Source organism: Bos javanicus, chromosome 18 (genome assembly GCF_032452875.1).
Source record: "Bos javanicus breed banteng chromosome 18, ARS-OSU_banteng_1.0, whole genome shotgun sequence".
In the NCBI taxonomy this organism is placed as follows: Eukaryota; Metazoa; Chordata; class Mammalia; order Artiodactyla; family Bovidae; genus Bos; species Bos javanicus.
Window position 1 is genome coordinate 24,336,709 of NC_083885.1, and position 19,237 is coordinate 24,355,945.

Below are 19,237 nucleotides of genomic sequence, written 5' to 3' on the forward strand. Positions count from 1 at the left end.
GTCCACAGTGGCTCCAGGCCCTACAAAAACTAAGATGAAGAATGAAATACTAAGGAAAAACAACTTCTTCTTCACTGGGTACCTTCAGTGCAGAGAAGCGACCTGCAAGTTACACGATCCTTTGCAGCCTAAGAGGTACCGTAGGTGATGTAACTGACAGCAACATCACAGTCTGCCTCTCAGGGATTCTCTCCCCTTGGACACCAGAGTACTGTAGTGTATGGAAAATGTGTTGATAGGCCATAAGCACACTGAGATTAAGGAGAATGTAATAAGTACATTTTAATGCTTGTGTAGGATGCTAAGACTTAGACTCAGTGCTCCAGAGCTCTTAGATGTTACCTAGAACAGTGAGTCTCAAACTGTTTTCCATACTTGGCACACACCCGCTCAGCCCTATTCCTGGGTTTATGCCACTAACAGAAACATATTTTTATGTTAACAAAAGTAATATTACAGGATGACCTTCAGTCTGCAGGAACTTAAAAGGCAAGCTCGGAAATTTCAACCAACAAAGTAGTAGCTGTAATCCCACCTGAGTGTCACCATGCTATGGTTAAAATATTGTGGTCCCCAAACCAGTATGCACGAAAAACGGTTCCCACCATGTCAGTGGGAAAGACAATATATAAGAACCAGTTCTAGGTATTATTTTAGTTCATCTTTTAAAAATTATTGTTTTATAACAACCAATACTGAATATTAGTATAGGAAGTATGTAAAATTTATAAATACCCCATATAATAAACATACATGCTAAAACTTTTTTTTTTTACCGATTAAGGTGCAAGATCAAAAATTTTGAAACCATCAGCCTAAAGAAAGTGAAACTGTCTTCATTTAAATGCAAATTTTAGTACTCAAAGTTTTAGGAGATAAAAAGGACAAAGCTCAATGCTTTTCCTATTAATTTGTAAAATCCAAAATAAAAGCTACTGCAGTAGCTCATAATAAATGTAAAAAAGAAAAAGTTAACAAGGAGATAGCACTGGAATGGAATGAAAACAGCATCTTTCGATTAATGATGCAGTGACACTGAGCACCCATGCATGCACACCCATGCATGCACACCCATGCATGCAGGTGGCAGGCATCATACTATCCCCTTCAACAGTTCATGGGAAAAAGAAGATAACAAAGAGGACCGTCGCCTGGCAGTCCCACATGGCTTTAACACCTGGTCTCTTAAAGAAAGGCCAGTTTGACAGATGACCCTACAGTACTTGGGAAATGAAAGTCACACGAGATTAGAATCATTTGGCTACACTGGAGGCGCGACTCCAGCATGGAGCAGTCATGGGCACCTGGACACCACTGTGCAGGGCACAGCAGCCATCCTTGTCACTGACCATAAGTCTCTCGGGGCCACGTGGTTTCAGACCAGGCTATTTTCCAAGGGAATATATTAAACATTGTCTTAAGTCTATACAGTCCAGAGTCACAGTGAAACAAAGCCATGGGCAGTGGGAGGAAGCTACAGGGGCCCAGAATCAAAGGGGGTATGAGGTTCTATAATCCTCTAAACCAATGACATTGGGAAGCACAGAAACTAGTCATAAATTTATGACTCTCTCTCTCTATATATATATAATATATATACACACACACACACACACACACACTTTTAAAAAAACAACCACTGGAAACATGGATGAAGCTTGAAGATTTTACACTAAGTGAAGTTAAGCCAGTCACAAAAAGACAAATATTATTTGTCTTCTGAGGAACACGAGTTAGTAGATACCTAGAGACAAAGTAGAACGGTGGCTTCCACAGGCTGGGGGAGGGGGAGCAGGGAGTTACTATTTGATCAGGACAGAGGCGCAGCTGCGGAAGGCGGGAAAGTTCAGCAGATGGACGGTGGCGAAGGCTGCACGACCACGTGAACGTACTTAATGCCACTGAACGTACACTTCAAAGTGGTTAAAATGGTACATTTTATGTATATTTTACCTCACACATTTTTTAATCACTGAAGAAGCCAATATGGAAAATGAAGAACTGAATGTTAAAGACAAAACCCTTTAAAAAAAAAAATCAAGAGGTAAGTACCTAGCTCCAAGCTCAAGGTCTAAACCGATGACAATCATTATGAGCCCTACTAAAGGACAGTCATACACAGTTTTAAGAGTGCTGTCAAACAGGTCATCTTGTGGCTCTCCTTCATGCAACGTCTTAACTCTTACAGCTGGGCCAGTACTCAGGAAAGGTCTTTTTCCAGCTTTGGCCTGCTTTGTCATTCGTAATAGACAAATGAAAAGTCCCAGAAGCCTGTTCTGTTTGGGAAGCTTTTCTTTTGTTCTAGGCTTCGGTGGTTAATGTGCTTGACGAATTTCAGAGTTTCTCTGTCTCTGTAGACCAGTGCCAAAGAGTTGTTTTCTGGATTCACTGTTAGCAGCTGAAACAGGTAAATACAAGGATACATCAGAACACAGATGATTCTCACCTCTTTTCTTAAACAGATGTTTCCATATCAAATACTCAAACTCTGGTGACAGGGATCTTTTAAAAGATCCTTTATTAGTGCTATTGCTCTGGCTGTCAAGACGTATTCCAGCAAGCCCCATTCCAGTACATCCCCAGAAAGGTTTTACCTAATGCATCTAGGTTTTCCTACCTTCAAAGAGTCATGAAAATGTACCACCTGACTCTTCATTTACTTGGAATTTCTCAGCTGGGTAGAATGCCTAGGGATTATCCTTTAGCATCTTTACTGCATGCTGAGTACTTTCTGCTAGAAATTAGAACCACTGCCAGACAGAACATCATGGATTTATCAGCTAAAGACACTGGCAGAAAGTCATAAAAGTTGGGTCGCTGAAGAATGAAAACATTTTTAAGAACTAAAAAGGATGGTTTGCTATCAGAAGCAACTTACCTCTTCGTCTTCTCCTTTGGCAATGTAGGAGGTAAAGCCACCATACTCTGGCTCCCAGCCTTACAAAGGGCAAACAAACAGCATTCAGAAAGCTCTCACCGCAAGAGTTACATCATCTGTTTGAATCATTGATTCCATGCTGCTTAACACTGGGGGATCTGGGAGTTGAGTCATACCCAACTCTGACTTAAGAGCTTGAATTTATCATTCAACCAACACTGAGAACCGAAAACTAAAATATAAAATATACCTGGAAGGACACTTACATAAAAGCTCTGGGGGGTTCCTTAGGAATTATTATTTGGTCCATCTCCTATACCTTGGTCACGGGTACAAATAGTACTCTGAGCTGGAAGACTGAAATTCATGACCCTTAAGACCCTTCCAACATAGAGCTCCTGTGATCTGAGATCATAACCAAGGCAGATAACTTGTGAATTGGTTCAGTTAGAGAGGGTCTCTCGGGAGCGAATGTCCCTCTTACCTTCACAGCCACAATAGAGCAGTAAGTCCAGGGCAAATTCAGTCTTGCTGTTGTCATGGATTAAAGTGTAGTGACCAGTCTTCCAATGCCTCAGTTCCCCCTGGCATGTGGGAACACTTGATTCTAAGAAAATCGTAACAGGAGGTCAGAAAAAAATACCTTGATACCACTTCTAGATTGCAAAAGAATGATAATTAGGAGCAGTACAGCACTAAAGAGAAACCATTTCTATAAACCTAAGCTGACCTGTGGCTCTATTATAACATTATATATAATGCATCAACCTTATTATGAAAAAAAGTTGACTTTATTTCTCTTTACCATGAATTTCAGACGGAGTATATACTTTAGTTGCCCCCCCACTCCATTTTTTAAAATAACGTTTAATTATTTAAGTAGAATTTTTTAGAGCAGTTTACAGAAAAATTAAATTTCCCAGAAAGTACAGTTCCCCTATCCCTGTCACACACAAACCCTGCCCCTCCCTATCAGTTTCCTCTAGTGTTACCATCCTGTCTTAGTGGGATGGTTACAGCTGACCAGTATGGAGACTAGTATTAACGGATGTCCACAGTTTATAGTCAGGGTTCTCTCTTGGTATGTACATTTTACTGGTTTAATGTCATGTGTCCATTCCATCTGTTTAAAAGATGATTAAACTTCCTTTGCTTTTAATAATTTCCTTCTACCTATTTGTCCAAGTTCAATCAAGTTTTTCTTAGGGTGATACTGGTTCTCAGCAGAAAGAAACCACTCACCTTCCGCTCCTTTCTGTTCTTGTGTTTTAGAGGAAGTTTAGGCAAAACCAATGGTATTTCTCTCTACAATCTGTACCACTGTTAGCCTAATAAAACTGTTAGCTGGCTGTACTTCCTGCCCAGAATGCGCTTCCCACAGATCTGTCTTGTCATTCAGACCCGAGCTTTGGATGACAGAGCATCCAGACTGCCCTGCATCCACGAGAGAGCCCTGGTCAGTCCTCCACACACAGCCCTACTCAGGTTTCCTGCACCGCAACTGCCCTTATTTGACATCTTGTTGTTTGTGTAGCATTTAATCTCTCGCCTCTCTCCTACTACAATATATGGGCTCAGGGAGAGCTGAGACCTTGTCTGTCTGCTTCTCCAAGTCCAGAAGCAGGGCCTAGCACAGAGTACATGCTTAAGAAATACCTGTTGAATGAATAAACCACCGAATTGTGAATACCTAATGGTAAAAAAGGACAGAACATAACAGCAGCTCACCTTTCTTTGCTTCGTCTTCCTCTGGGTCCGTCGGTCCCTCGCTCTGTAGACTGCTGTCGCTGGTGGCTGCCCAACTGTTCTCTGGCTCAGAAGAGCTGTGACTAGTCCCTTCTTCAGTGTTCTCAGCAGCAGAGACTGCATCTCGCTCCTTTTTGTCCTCAGGCTCATCTTCTGAAGGTGCCAGGAAGTGAAGCTTCAGGCCTGTGAAGTTGGAGAGCAGCAGGAACATCGCCTCGGAGCGGAACAGCGCCATGCAGTCCCTCAGGATGTCAGGAAGCTGGCTCTCCTCAGCCTTCTCGTAAAACCTGTAAGGCAGCAACGCAAGGTGCTCATCAAGGTGTTCATCACGTTACATGGATGGAACATCACTCACGGGATGAGAGCTGATCATTAGCTTGGTACCTCTCTTCCTGAACCTTGGCATAGCTTACTGAATCCTAATTTGTTACATAGTGAGATTCTAGACTTCCCTGGTGGCCCACTGTCTAAGAATCCACCTTGCAGTGCAGGGGACACTGGTTCACTCCCTGGTCTGGGAAGATCCCACATGCTGTGGAGCAACTACTGAAGCCCGTGTGCTCTAGAGCACGTGCTCCGCAACAAGAGAAACCACCACCACGAGACACCATTATGCCACTAGGAAGTAGCCCGCGCGCCACCACTAGAGAAAACCCGAGTGCAGCAACAAAGGCCCAGCAAAGCCAATACATAAATGTTTAAAAACCTGAGGTATAAAAGACATATAACATTTAAAAAAACAGATTCTGTTAGGGTCTCCTACTGGATGTGCCTGAGAACAAAACATTAGGGCAAATGTCCTATAATTAGAGGTGAGCCTCACAGACAGACCAGGTAGATGCTAAATGCAGAAGTAAATGTCCTCAACGATGAGTTCTACCTTTTGTTAGGGGGACCTCGGCTGCTCCATTCCACACGTCCTCTCTCCAAAGCCTCACACACCTCTGCAAATTTCTCAGGCTGGAGAATGAGAAAATGAAGCAGCATTCAGCAGAACTTTCTACATCCCACACTGGTTGCTGCAGCTACAGCAGCTCTGCAGAATCATTCTGGCCCATTCCCAACAGGGCCAGGTGACCTTCTTCATCCCTTTCGCATCAGATCCCCCAGTCCTGACAGGGTGAAGCCAGAGCAAAGGCTGGATAAATTGTCAGCATGCTTTAGCCAAGAGACCTGAGTGTCAATTTGGGCCATTACCTTATGTACCTGTATGTCTTATGTCAAACTACTAGACTTCTAGGAATCCTGCATTTATAAAACAAGGATCCTAATGCAGATTCTTTAATTCATGTGAGGAGAAAAACTGCATTAATGTAGTTATAACTAATTAAATTTATACACTATACATTATAACTGATACACTGTTATAATGAAAATGTCTATGTAATAATATAGATTCTTTAGGCCTCTGCTCATTCCCTTCATTTAATCAGCATTCTAAATTTAAAAAGTTCAGTATAGTACAAGAAACTAATTAATCTAAACAATCTCCATAAGAGGCTTTCATAAGTACTTGTTTAAATGCAGTTTCCCAAGGAGTGCTCTACAAACAGTAATCCTATCAGTTGTGAAACAAGAAAGGATCCTAAGGCAAGTTTACGTAAGTTGAATTAAATAGGATTAAAAAAGTTAATTTACTATAATACTTCTCAAATTCCTTAATATGCTATTATCTGCTATATAATTCCAAGAGGCAGGATGCAGTGTGTCTCAACCTTTTCTTAATGGAGGGACAACTCTTGGGACTGTGATTCCATGGGACCCAGGATCACCTGGGAAGCACCACACCTGTCTGCATGATCTCACTCAGCCCTCAGGACAGCTCTTCAGGACAGGCAAGGCAGCTATTATCCCAGTTTAACTGGTGATGAAATACAAGCTGAGACCTTTAGTGATTTGCTGAGGTCAGTAAAACCAGAGCCAGGACGTGAATATAGTCTTGTGACTTCTAACCTAGGTCTCTTTCCACTGTAAGCTGCCACCTCGTCATTCTCAAACATGTATTACTAATTTGTTAATTAGTAATCTTTCTATTATTTAAAAGTAATAGCACCAGTCATCAAAATGAATAGGGTGGGAACTACATACCACTCCCCCACAGTATACAAGTGTGTGAGTGAGACAGAGTGTGTGTGTGTGATTAAGAGCGTAGAGAACTGGGGAATAAACACCCAAGAGACTCAGCCTACTAACATGCAACTGGTACCAATGTTAGCTAGTATCATTTCATCATTCGAAAAGGATGATATAAAATTCTAACCAGGAACAGAACGAAAACTAAAAGCTCTCTAAGTGATGCCTGTTCACCCACCCAAGAAGCAAGGCTATGTGCCAAACATGGTATTGTCAGACAGGATTTGCTGGCCTACCTGAAGGAATTCTTTTAGGAGAATTTCAGAGCTTTCCTCAAATTCTTCTTGAATTTGAGCTTGGTATTCCATGTCAAGATAAGTAGGGTTGATCCAATCATACAAAATTTCATGCTGGAAAGGAGCAGCAGATGTAAAGGGTAAGTTAATAATTCCCTCTGCTTTTGTTCTGCCACCATGTCATACCAGTAAAATAAGACTCCATACTCCCAATTCAGGGGGCCTGGATTCAATTCCTGGTCAGGGTACTATATCCCACATGCTGCAATGAAGACCCAGTGCAGCCAAATAAATAAAAAAGAGAAAAGCAAAGGATATGCCACAGCTTCTAAGAAGAGAATCCCAGCAACAAGAATTTATCCTTACATCTTGTGGGATGTGAGGGCTCCGAGCTATGAGAGGCTCAAAGTAGGTGGGAGGCCTGGTCAGTGAAGGACCATGAAACCAGCCGCTGATGGACAAACGTGACTTTTCTTCAGACAAGACCTCAGACACCTGAGAGGACAAGACCAGCAGCACATCAACATAAAGATAAGGGGGGAAGATTACTAGCCATGGCCCACTAATTTCAGGACCCTTCACACTAGGTGTGGAAACCACCTGGCTGGGTAGTCCCCGGAAGCTGCCACGTTTAGAAACTGGGAGACTGAAAAGCATGCTCTTTGGCACTTATGTGTTTGTGGCTTACAGTCTTTACCTGGTGAAAGGATACTGGAGACACTTCAAAGAAAACCAGTGTGTTCCACGAAGGGATAAGGGACTTCACAATCTGCTTCGGCTGAAAGTGTTCTGCGCCGGGAGAGAGCACATCCATAAACGAGCTTCATCATCATTAACCACTTCCAGGCTGCCTTGTTTCCACCTTGACAATTCGCAAATTTCTAAGGGTAGCTAGATGTCCCCTTTAGATCCCCAAATGCCACCCGCTTCCATCTGTTTCTCTTAACACAGTTCTGCTAGGCGACATCTGTTCTTACTCCACCATGCATTACTGATGAAAGCTGGAAAAAGTTCTGAACGATTTCTGGAGTCAAGTTCTGGTGTCAGTCATTAAAAACAAACAAAAAAGGACCTCCTGGCAGATGGACTGGTCCTGGAGATTCATAACCAAGGGCGGCTGTACATGTGCTCTACACTCCCATGGCCAGCATTCAGAACCAGGGTCTGACTGTTGCTCATCTTAAATTAACCCCAGTTTATCTCTGGAGGACCGATTATTTTAAGCACAACCCAGAGAGGTGGCTGTCAGGGCTGGCATTCGATCCCCCTGTGGTTGTCAGGGTAACGGATGGCTTCCACCTCCTCTGACGAGAACAGACATTGCGTCTAAGAACTCAAAAGTGTCTGCTGGTGTTGAAGTACACGCCTCTGTCTTACCATCAACGCTGAACAGGTCCAGGGTGCCCCCCAAGCTCGCATCCCAGGGAGGAACCAGGTAAAGAATGAAGGCGATCCGGCGCCCTTCCAGCTCATCATCGTGACAGAGCAGGGCATCTGTAACAGATGAGCGAACACCATGATGTCCCCGCATGGGCAATGAACAGCTGCCTGCCTCTGTGCTTATTATCAGTCCATCTGCTGGTCCTCCGTAATGGCAGCTCCTCCAGCTTTACAACAACACTAATTCTCCTTTTATAATTACAGAAATAAAACTGTCAATGTAGAAAACTCTAAAAACACAGAAGAACACACAGACTCAGGGATGGTCACGTCCAGTACTTTTCCAACATATATGTATTTGCCTTTTAAAAATAGTATCCTACAGTGGTTCTTTTGTCGACTTTTTTTTTTTAATTACATGGCAAATGTCTTTTCCATATCACTATAAACACCTGTCATCTCTTCCAAGACAAACCATGCAACATCACATTAATCCAAGTCTACATGCCAACCACTTATGCTGAAGAAGCTGAATGATTCTATGAAGACCTATAAGATCTTCTAGAACACATACATCCACACACAAAGATGTCCTTTTCATCATAGGGGACCGGAATGCAAAAGTGGAAAGTGAAGAGAGATCTGGAGCAACAGGAAAGTTTGGCCCTGGAGTACAAAGGGAGGCAGGGCAAAAGCTAACAGTTTTGACAAGTGAATACATGGTCATAGCAAAAACCCTCTTCCAACAACACAAGAGACAACTCTACACATGGACATCACCAGATGGTCAACACCGAAATCAGACTGATGATAATTCTTTGCAGAGAAGATAGATAAGTTCTATACAGTCAAGAAAAACAAGACCAGGAGCTGACTGTGGCTCAGATCATCAGCTCCTTACTGAAAAATTCAGGCTCAAATTGAAGAAAGTAGGGAAAATCACTAGGCTACTCAGATATGACCAAAATCAAATCCCTTATGATTATACAACTCTCACATCCATATATAACTACTGGAAAAACCATAGTCTTGACTAGACGGACCTTTGTTGACAAAGTAATATCTCTGCTTTTTAACATGCTGTCTAGGTTGGTCATAACTTTTCTTATAAAGAATAAGCGTCTTTTAATTTCATGGCTGCAGTCACCATCTGCAGTGATTTTGGAGCCCCCAAAAATAAAGTCTGCCACTGTTTCCCCATCTATTTTCCATGAAGTGATGGGACTGGTTGCCATGATCTTAGTTTTCTGAATGTTGAGTTTTAAGCCAGCTTTTTCACTCTCCTCTTTCACTTTCATCAAGAGGCTCTTTAGTTCTTCTTCACTTTCTCCCATAAGGGTGGTGTCATCTGCATATCTGAGGTTATTGATATTTCGCCCAGCAATCTTGATTCCAGCTTGTGCTTCATCCAGCCCAGTGTTTCTCATGATGTACTCTGCATATAAGTTAAATAAGCAGGGTGACAATATACAGCCTACTCCTTTCCTTATCTGGAACCAGTCTGTTGTTCCATGTCCAGTTCTAACTGTTGCTTCGTGACCTGCATATAGATTTCTCAAGAGGCAGGTAAGGTGGTCTGGTATTCTGACCTCTTTCAGAATTTTTCAGTTTCTTGTGACCCACACAGTCAAAGGCTTTGGCATAGTCAATAAAGCAGAAATAGACGTTTTTCTGGAACTCTCTTGCTTTTTCGATGATCCAGTGGATGTTGGCAATTTGACCTCTGGTTCCTCTGGACTGCAAGGAGATCCAACCAGTCCATCCTAAAGGAAATCAGTCCTCAATGTTCATTGGAAGGAATGATATTGAAGCTGAAACTACAATACTTTGGCCACCTGATTCGAAGAGCTGACTCATTTGAAAACACCCTGATGCTGGGAAAGATTGAAGGCAGGAGAAGGGGATGACAGAAGATGAGATGGTTGGATAGCATCACTGACTCAATGGACATGAGTTTGAGTAAACTCTGGGAGTTGGTGTGGACAAGGAGGCCTGGTGTGCTGCAGTCCATGGGGTCGCAAAGAGTCGGACACGTCTGAGTAACTGAACTGAACTGATGATTATACAGTAGAAGTGACAAATTAGATTCAAGGGATTAGATCTGGTAGAGTGCTTGAAGAACTAAGGACAGAGGTTCTTAACGCTGTATAGGAGGTGGTGACCAAAACCATCCCCCAAAAAAGGAAAGGCAAGATGGCAAAGTGGCTGTCTGAGGAGGCCTTACTAAGAAAAGAAAAGAAGTAAAAGACAAAGGAGAAAGGGAAAGATATACCAAACTGAATGCAGAGATCTAGAGAATAGCAAGGAGAGGTAAGAAAGACTTCTGAAGTGAACGATACTAAGAAATAGAGGAAAGCAATAAAATGGGAAAGACTATAGAGATTTCTTCAAGAAAATTGGAGATACCAAGGGAACATTTCATGTGAAGATGGACACAATAAAGGACAAAAATGGTATGGACCTAAGAGAAGCAGAAGATGTGGCAAGAATACACAGAAGAACTGTATAAAAATGGTCTTAATGACCCAGATAACCGTGATGGTGCAGTCACTCACCTAGAGCCAGTCACTCTAGAGTATGAAGTAATGTGGGCCTCAGGAAGTATAACTACAAACAAAGCTAGTAGAGGTGATGGAATTTCAGCTGAGCTATTTCATATCTTAAAAGATGATGCTGTTAAAGCATTGTGCTCAACATGCCAGTAAGTTTGGAAGGCTCAGCAGTGGCCACAAGACTAGAAAAGGTCAGTTTTCATTCCAATCCCAAAGAAAGGCTATGCCAAAGAATGTTCAGATAATCATATAACTGCACTTATTAAACATGCCAGCAAGATTATGCTCAAAATCCCAAATGGCTAACAAACACATGAAAAGATGCTCAACATCGCTCATTAGAGAAATGCAAATCAAAACTACAATGAGATATCACCTCACACCTGTCAGAATGGCCATCATCAAGTCTACAAACAATAAATGCTGGAGAGGGTGTGGAGAAAAGGGAACCCTCTTGCACTGCTGGTGGGAAAATACAGCCACAGTGGAAGATGGTATAGAGATTCCTTAAAAGACTAGGAATAAAACCACCATATGACTGAGCAATCCCACTCCTAGGCATATACCCTGAGGAAGCCAAAACTGAAAGAGATACATGTACCCTAAGGTTCACTGCAGTGCTATTAACAGTAGTTAGAACATGGAAGCAACCTAGATGTGCATAAACAGATGAATGGATAAAGAAGTTGTGGTACATATATACAGTGGAATATTACTCAGCCATAAAAAGGAACACATTTGAGTCAGTTCTAATGAGGTGCATGAACCTAGAGCCTATTATACAGAGTGAAGTATATCAGAAAGAGAAAAATAAATATCACATACTAACAAATATACATGGAATCTACAAAGATGATACTGATGAATTTATTTGGAAGGCAGCAATGAAGAAATAGAGAACAGACTTATGGACACGGGGAGAGGGAAGGAGAGAGGGTGAGATGTATGGCAAAAGTAACATGGAAACTTGTACCATATGTAAAATAGATAGCCAATGGGAATTTGCTGTATGTCTCAGGGAACTTAAACGGGCTCTCTATCAACCTAGAGGGGTGGGATTGGGAGGGCAATGGGAAGGAGGTTCAAGAGGGAGGGGACATATGTATACCTATGGCTGATTCATGTTGATGTTTGACAGAAAACAGGAGATCCAACCAGTCAATCCTAAAGGAAATCAACCCTGAATATGCACTGGAAGGACTGATACTGAAGCTCCCATACTTTTGCTACCTGATGAGAAGATCTGACTCACTGGAAAAGATGCTGATGCTGGGAAAGATCGAGGGCAAAAGGAGAGGGCGGCAGAGGATGAGATGGTTGGATGGCATCACTGACTCAACAAAATTTTGTAAAGCAATTATCTGTCAATTAAAAAACAAATAAATTAAAAAAATATATGTTCAAATCCTTCAGGCTAGGCTTCAGCAGTACATGAACCAAAAACTTTCAGATGTACAAGCCGGATTTAGAAAAGGCAGAGGAACCAGAGATCAAACTGCCAACACCTACTGGATCATAGAAAAAGCAAGGGAATTCCAAAAAAAACATATACTTCTGCTTCATTGACTATGATAAAGCTTTTTACTGTGTGGATCACAAGAAACTGTGGAAAATTCTGAAAGAGATGGGAATATCAGACCACCTGCCCTGTCTCCTGAAAAACCTGTATGCGTGACAACAAGCAACAGTTAGATCCGGACATGGAACAACAGACTGCTTCCCAATAGGGAAAGGAGTACATCTAGGCTGTATATTGTCACCCTGCTTATTTAACTTATACGCAGAGTATAGCATGTGAAATGCCAGGCTGGATGAAGCACAAGCTGGAATCAAGATTGCTAGGAGAAATATCAATAACCTCAGACATGCAGATGACACCACCCTTATGGAAGAAGGTGAACAGGAACTAAAGAGCCTCTTGATGAAGGTAACAAAGAGTGAAAAAGCTGGCTTAAAACTCAACATTCGAAAAACTAAGATCATGGCATCCGGTCCCTTCATGGCAAATAGACGGGGAAACAATGGAAACAAGCGACAGGTTTTATTTTCTTGGGCTTCAAAATCACTGCGGTCGGTGACTGCAGCCACAAAATTAAAAGCCGCTTGTTCCTTGGAAGAAAAGCTATGATAAACTAAGCATTTTAAAAAGCAGAGACATTACTTTATCACAAAGGTCCGTCCAGTCAGAGCTATGGTTTTTCCTGTAGTCATGTATGGATGTGAGAGTTGGACCATAAAGAAGGCTGAGTGCCGAAGAATCGATGCTTTTGAAATGTGGTGCTGAAGACGACTCGAGAGTCCCTTGGACTACAAGGAGATCCAACCAGTCAATCCTAAAGGAAATCAACCCTGAATATTCACTGGCATGACTGATGCTGAAGCTCCCGTACTTTGGCTACCCGATGAGAAGAGCCGACTCACTGGAAAAGACGCTGATGCTGGGAAAGATTGAGGGCAAAAGGAGAGGAGGGCGGCAGAGGATGGTGGGATGGCATCACCGACTCAACAGACATGAGTTTGAGCAAACTCTGGGAGACAGTGAAGGACAGGGAAGCCCTGGCATGCTGTAGTCCTTGGGGTCGCAAAGAGCTGGACACTGTTCAGTCAACTTAGCAACTGAACAACAACAACAATATAGATGTTTTACAATGTTGTATTCATTTCTGCCGCACAGCAAAGTGAATCAGCTATATATATACATATACCTCCTCTTTTTTGAATTTCCTTCCCATTTAAGTCACCACAGAGCACTGAGTAGGGTTCCCTGAGTTATACAGTACCATTTCTTGAGCTAAACTTCTAAAAGCCATTAGGTACGACTGAACAAGGCAGGAATCCATGCAAGGTGGGTGAGGCGAGTGGGTGCTATTGGTGAAGTGAGATCCTTCCACACAGAGGGACTATTTTAATACAGAAGCATATTGAAATTAATGGAAAACAGATTTCTCAAAGTTGAACAGATTTATAAATTTGGAAAAAGAAATATAGAATGAACCCTACAGTGTGGAAATGAAACTGGAGGAATCAATGTGAATTTAATTTCATTCTTTCATATATATATATATAAAAAAATATACATACACACAATATATATATATATAAATTATATATATGAAAGAACCCACATTCTTTGGAAGTACAGCCAGCTCCAGATCAAGAGCACAGGAAAGTAAGATAAGCTTGGAAAATCTTGTTTTGCTAGAAAGTAAGATACAATAAGGATGATGTATGAAACTGAGCAAACCCACGTATTGGCCCTCCCGGCAACCCACCTCTTGGTGTCCCCTGCTTATTGCTGATTGAGAAAAAGGGCTCTGGAAATAAACTGTGATCTCCTACGCTCCCCCACGTGAAGCGAACAGCAGGCCCCAGCAGGACTGAGAAATACAGAACACAGAAACAAAGACAGGGCAGGCAGACAGGAGGGCAGCTGTAACTTAATACATCAGTCACAAGGAACTCCCAGCTCTGCTTCAAAGGTGAAGTTAAGTCTGACACACATTCCTAAGCTGTTTATATGTAGCCCCCAGATCGGCTGCAACCTGAAGACAGATGATGCCAACCTGTGATCTCACCCTGTTACTTCACCTTGCACCAATCAGAGAACCGTGCATAAGCTGACACACCCTGTGACCCTCTCACCCACCTTGCCTTTATTTTTTTTCCCACCTTGCCTTTAAAAACCCTCCACTAAAAAAAAAAAAAAAACAACCCTCCACTAAACTCCATCGGGGAGCTTGGATGTTTTGTGGACAAGCCACCTGTGCCCTTGTCTGGTGCCCTGGAATAAATGCTGTACTTTTCCTCACACAACCCGGAGCCAGCACACTGGCTTTGCTGTGCACTGCGAGCAGCCTACATTTCGTTGAGTGACGTAAGGACATATTAAAAGGACACAAAGGTCCGCTTAAAGGGGTTCCCCTTGATCAAATCAAGGACAATATGGGCATCAACATAATGACAGGAACCATTACATAAATAGTAACTCTTAAATCCACACTGACATAAATAAATGGGTAGGGACTTCCCCGGTGGCCCAGTGGTTAAGAATCCATCTTGCAATGCATGGGATGTTGGTTCAACCCTTGGTCAGGAAATGAGGATCCCACATTCCCTGAGGGCTCCACACACTGAAACTCCTGAGCCCAAGCACTGCAACAAAAGATTCCACGTGCCACAACTAAGACCAGATGCAGCCAAATAAATATATATATATTTTTAATGAGTAAATAACTGGGGAGATGGCAATGTTTTCTTTACAAAAGAATAACAATTAATAATAGAAAAGAAATTATTTTATTAGAAAAACCACCATCTGGCAACCTGCATAGTAATAATGTAATAAAAAGAAATATCGGGCTTCCAGTTCAAGATGGTGGAGTAGAAGGACATGCGCTCATCCCCTCCTGCGAGCACCAAAATTGCAACTAGCTGTTGAACAACCATTGACAGGAGGAAGCTGGACCCACCAAAAAACAATACCCCACGTCAAAAGAAGAAGCCACAGTGATATGGTAGCAGGGGGCGCAATCACAATAAAATCAAATCCCATACCCAGCGGATGGGTGACCCACAAACTGAAGAACAATACTACTAAAGAAGTTCTCTCACTGTTGTGAAGCTTCGGAACCCCACACTGGGCTTCTCAGCCTGGAGATCTGACAAAGGGACTGGGAATCCCCAGGGCATCTGACCTTTAAGGCCAATGGGATTTAATTATAGTATTTCCACAGGACTGGGGGAAACAGACTCCAGTCTTAAACAAAACCATGTATACACCAGGACCTAGAGGAAAGGAGCACAGACCCCACAGGAGACTAAACCAAAACTACCTGCTGGTGTTGAAGGGTCTCCTGTGGAGGCGTGGGTTGCCAGGGGCTCACCACGGGGATGAAGGCACTGGCAGTAGCAGTCTGGGAAGGCCCCCCTTGGCATAAGCCCTCTTGGAGGTCACCATTAACCCTACCATAGAGCCTGTAGACCCCAGGGCAGTGTTGCCTCAGCCCAAACAACAGAGAGGGATCGAAACCCCACCCATCAGCAGATAATTGGATTACAGCTTTACTGAGCAAGGCCCTGCCCACCAGAGCAAGACCCAGTTTTTCCCAGTCCCTCCCATCAAGAGGCTTATACAAGCCTCTTAGCCTCCTCCATCAGAGGGCAGACAGAAGAAGCAAGAAGAACCACAATCCCACAGCTAGAATCCCAGGGACAGGGGAGCCTAGTGGGCTTCCGTCTATGGGGTCACACAGAGTCGGACACGACTGAAGCGACTTAGCAGAACAAAAACCACATTACATCCAGGAGGAGAAAGTACAAAGTTATGTCCCAGATGAAGGAAGTGAAGTCGATCAGTTGTGTCCGACTCTTTGCAACCCCATGGACTGTAGCCTATCAGGCTCCTCCGACCATGGGATTTTCCAGGCAAGAGTGCTGGAGTGGATTGCCATTTCCTTCTCCAGGGGATCTTCCCAACCCAGGAATCGAACCCGGGTCTCCCGCATTGCAGGCAGACACTTTATTGTCTGAGCCACCAGGGAATCCCAAATGAAGGGAGAAGATAAAACCCTACAAAAACAACTAAATGAAGTGGAGATAGTCAACCTGACAGAAAAAGAATTCAGAATAATGATAGTGAAGATGTTCCAGGATCTCAGGAAAACAATGGAGAAGATGCAAGAAATGTCTGCCAAAGACCTAGAAGAAATAAAGAACAAACAAACAGAGATGAATAATACACTAGAAGGAATCAATAGCAGAATAACGGAGGCAAAAGAACGGATAAATTACCTGGAGGACAGAATGGTGGAAATCACTGCCACAGAGCAAAATATAGAAAAAAGGATGAAAAGAAATGAAGACAGCCTAAGAGACCTCTGGGACAACACTAAATGCACCAACATTCGAATTATAGAGGCCCCAAAAGGAGAAGAGAGAGAGAAAGGACCTGAAAAAATATTTGAAGAGGTAATAGCTGAAACCTTCCCTAACGTCGGAAAGGAAACAGTCAACCAAGTCCAGGAAGCACGGAGTCCCAGGCAGGATAAACTCAAGGAGGAACACACCGAGACACAGTGATCAAACTGACAAAACTTAAAGACAGAGACAAAATATTAAAAGCAACAAAGGAAAAACAACAAACAACATACAAGGGAACTCCCACCAGGCTATCAGCTGATTTCTCAACAGAAACGCTACAAACCAGAAGAGAATGGCAGGATATATTTAAAGTGATGAAAGGGAAGAACCTACAACCAAGAATACTCTGCCCAGCAAGACTCTCAATTAGATTTGATGGAGAAATCAATGGCTTTAAAGACAAGCAAAAGTTAAGAGAATTCAGCACCACCAAACCAGCTTTACGACAAATGCTAAAGGAACTTCTCTAGGCAAGAAACACAAAAGAAGGAAAAGACCTACAGAAAGTAAACCCAGAACAATTAAGAAATGGTAACAGGATCAAATGCACTGATCAAAAGACAAAGACTGGCTGGGAGACGAAAACACCTGCGTGTATGCATTTCCACTTACCACATCACTCTGCTTGACTCCCCAAACCGTATGTAATTACTTTATACTGTTAGGTTAATCATGTTCCCACTATGGCCTGCAACTGTAATTATCTTTCATTTTTTTATCTGGCTATTGATTGTGAAAACTGAAAAGCATCTTTTACTATTGTGATTATGTAACTATTACTTAATACCATTGTATCATGATCGATCAACAGAAAAATAATAGAACTCTGTACCACTATGATTTAATAGAAAAACCTATAATCACTTTTTAAAATCCAGATGTATGTCAGAATGATCTTGGAATTTTTTGAAAAATACAAATGACCAGGTATTACTTTTTTCCTCCAGAGCTCCAGGTATATTTTTAAAGAGCAGCCATGTTTAAAAACAACTGGACTATATGATGATCTTTCACTTTTATCTAGTTTTGTTTCACTTTTTCTATTTCATATTCAGTGCTGCCATTTCATTTAGGTTATGTTTTCCAGTTTCTCCACCTCTTTTTTTTTGATGTCCTTTTTCAAGCCTTTATCAAGCATAGTAGAAAAGCTTTTGTATACATATATATAAATATGTATAATATACATATTTTAAAAAACTTATGAATTTTTGCCTAACTAAAAAATGTATGACATTTTGATTCCACTTTTACAGAATGCTATATTCCTAATTTAAAAAATAGATATGCAACAAACTACAAAGGTTTACTACATCTAGCACAGGGAAGCGAAGCGCAAGTCGCTCAGTCACGCCCAACTCTTTGCGACCCCATGGACTATACAGTCCATGGAATTCTCCAAGCCAAAATACTGGAGTGAGTAGCCTTTCCCTCTCCAGGGGATGTTCCCAACCCAGGGATTGAACCCAGGTCTCCCGCATTGCAGGCGGGTTCTTTACTAGTGGGGCCACAAGGGAAGCCCACAGCACAGGGAACTACAGTCAATAAATATCTTGTAATAAGCTCTAATGGAAAATAATTTCAAAAATTACGTATGTATAACTGAATTAATCACCTTGCTGTGTACCTGAAACATTGTCAGATATACTTCAATAAAATATATTAAGAAAAAAAATCAGTGGATGCTAAAACAAGTGAATCAAATTTTAATGAGAAATGGGATATTTACATAAAGTGTCTCCCTACAAAATATTTATTACCTTAAAGACAAGAACAAGTTTACAGTGGAAAAACCTGATGTCAGCTACCACTGTAATTAAGTAATCACTTCATTAAGCACTGGTAATATGACATACTATCTACTGCATGATAAGATGCAGTAATAAGCACACATGAGAAATCAGCAGACAAACCCAAACTGAGGGAAGTTTTACAATATAACTCATCTGTAAATTGTCAGAAGCATCAAGATTATAAAAGTCAAGGAAAGACTAAGGAACTGTTGTAGACTTAAGGAGACTAAGAAGACATGAGAACTAAATGCTATGCACAACCCTGGACAGGACCCTTTTGCTAATAAAGGACCAAACCACAGAACCTGAATGGAGTCTGTGGATTAGATGGGAGTAACATATCAAACCTAATTCCTGGTTCTGATCATTTATTACTATCATGTAGGAGAAGGTCCTTGTTGCAGGAGTTACTGAAGTATTCAGGGGGTCACAGAGCATCCTAAAGGCAACCTATTCTTAAATAAAATAGAAAAAATTCATTTGTATTATTCTCACCACTTATCTGTTTGAAACTACTTCAAATTATCCCCCGACCCCCAGAATAAGGGGCATATGAGAAACTTCCCTGGTGGTCCAGCGGCTAAGACTCCATACTCCCAATGC

At 42.0% G+C, this 19,237-nt stretch overlaps 1 protein-coding gene across 4 annotated transcripts in view; it reads right to left on the reverse strand.

Moving 5' to 3' along the window:
• Positions 1–257: 257 nt before the first annotated feature.
• The window catches only part of OGFOD1 (2-oxoglutarate and iron dependent oxygenase domain containing 1), a 31,626-nt gene continuing 12,646 nt past the window's right edge, over positions 258–19,237 (reverse strand). For all 4 annotated transcript variants that reach the window (XM_061387257.1, XM_061387256.1, XM_061387259.1 and 1 more), the window contains 9 exons: positions 8,371–8,487; positions 7,691–7,782; positions 7,360–7,488; positions 6,994–7,107; positions 5,505–5,584; positions 4,607–4,911; positions 3,363–3,485; positions 2,879–2,937; positions 258–2,398 (listed from right to left, as the gene is read on the reverse strand). In XM_061387257.1, coding sequence (XP_061243241.1) covers positions 2,237–2,398; positions 2,879–2,937; positions 3,363–3,485; positions 4,607–4,911; positions 5,505–5,584; positions 6,994–7,107; positions 7,360–7,488; positions 7,691–7,782; positions 8,371–8,487 — 1,181 coding nt within the window. In that variant the 3' untranslated portion in view covers positions 258–2,236. The remainder of the gene's footprint in view (positions 2,399–2,878; positions 2,938–3,362; positions 3,486–4,606; positions 4,912–5,504; positions 5,585–6,993; positions 7,108–7,359; positions 7,489–7,690; positions 7,783–8,370; positions 8,488–19,237) is intronic.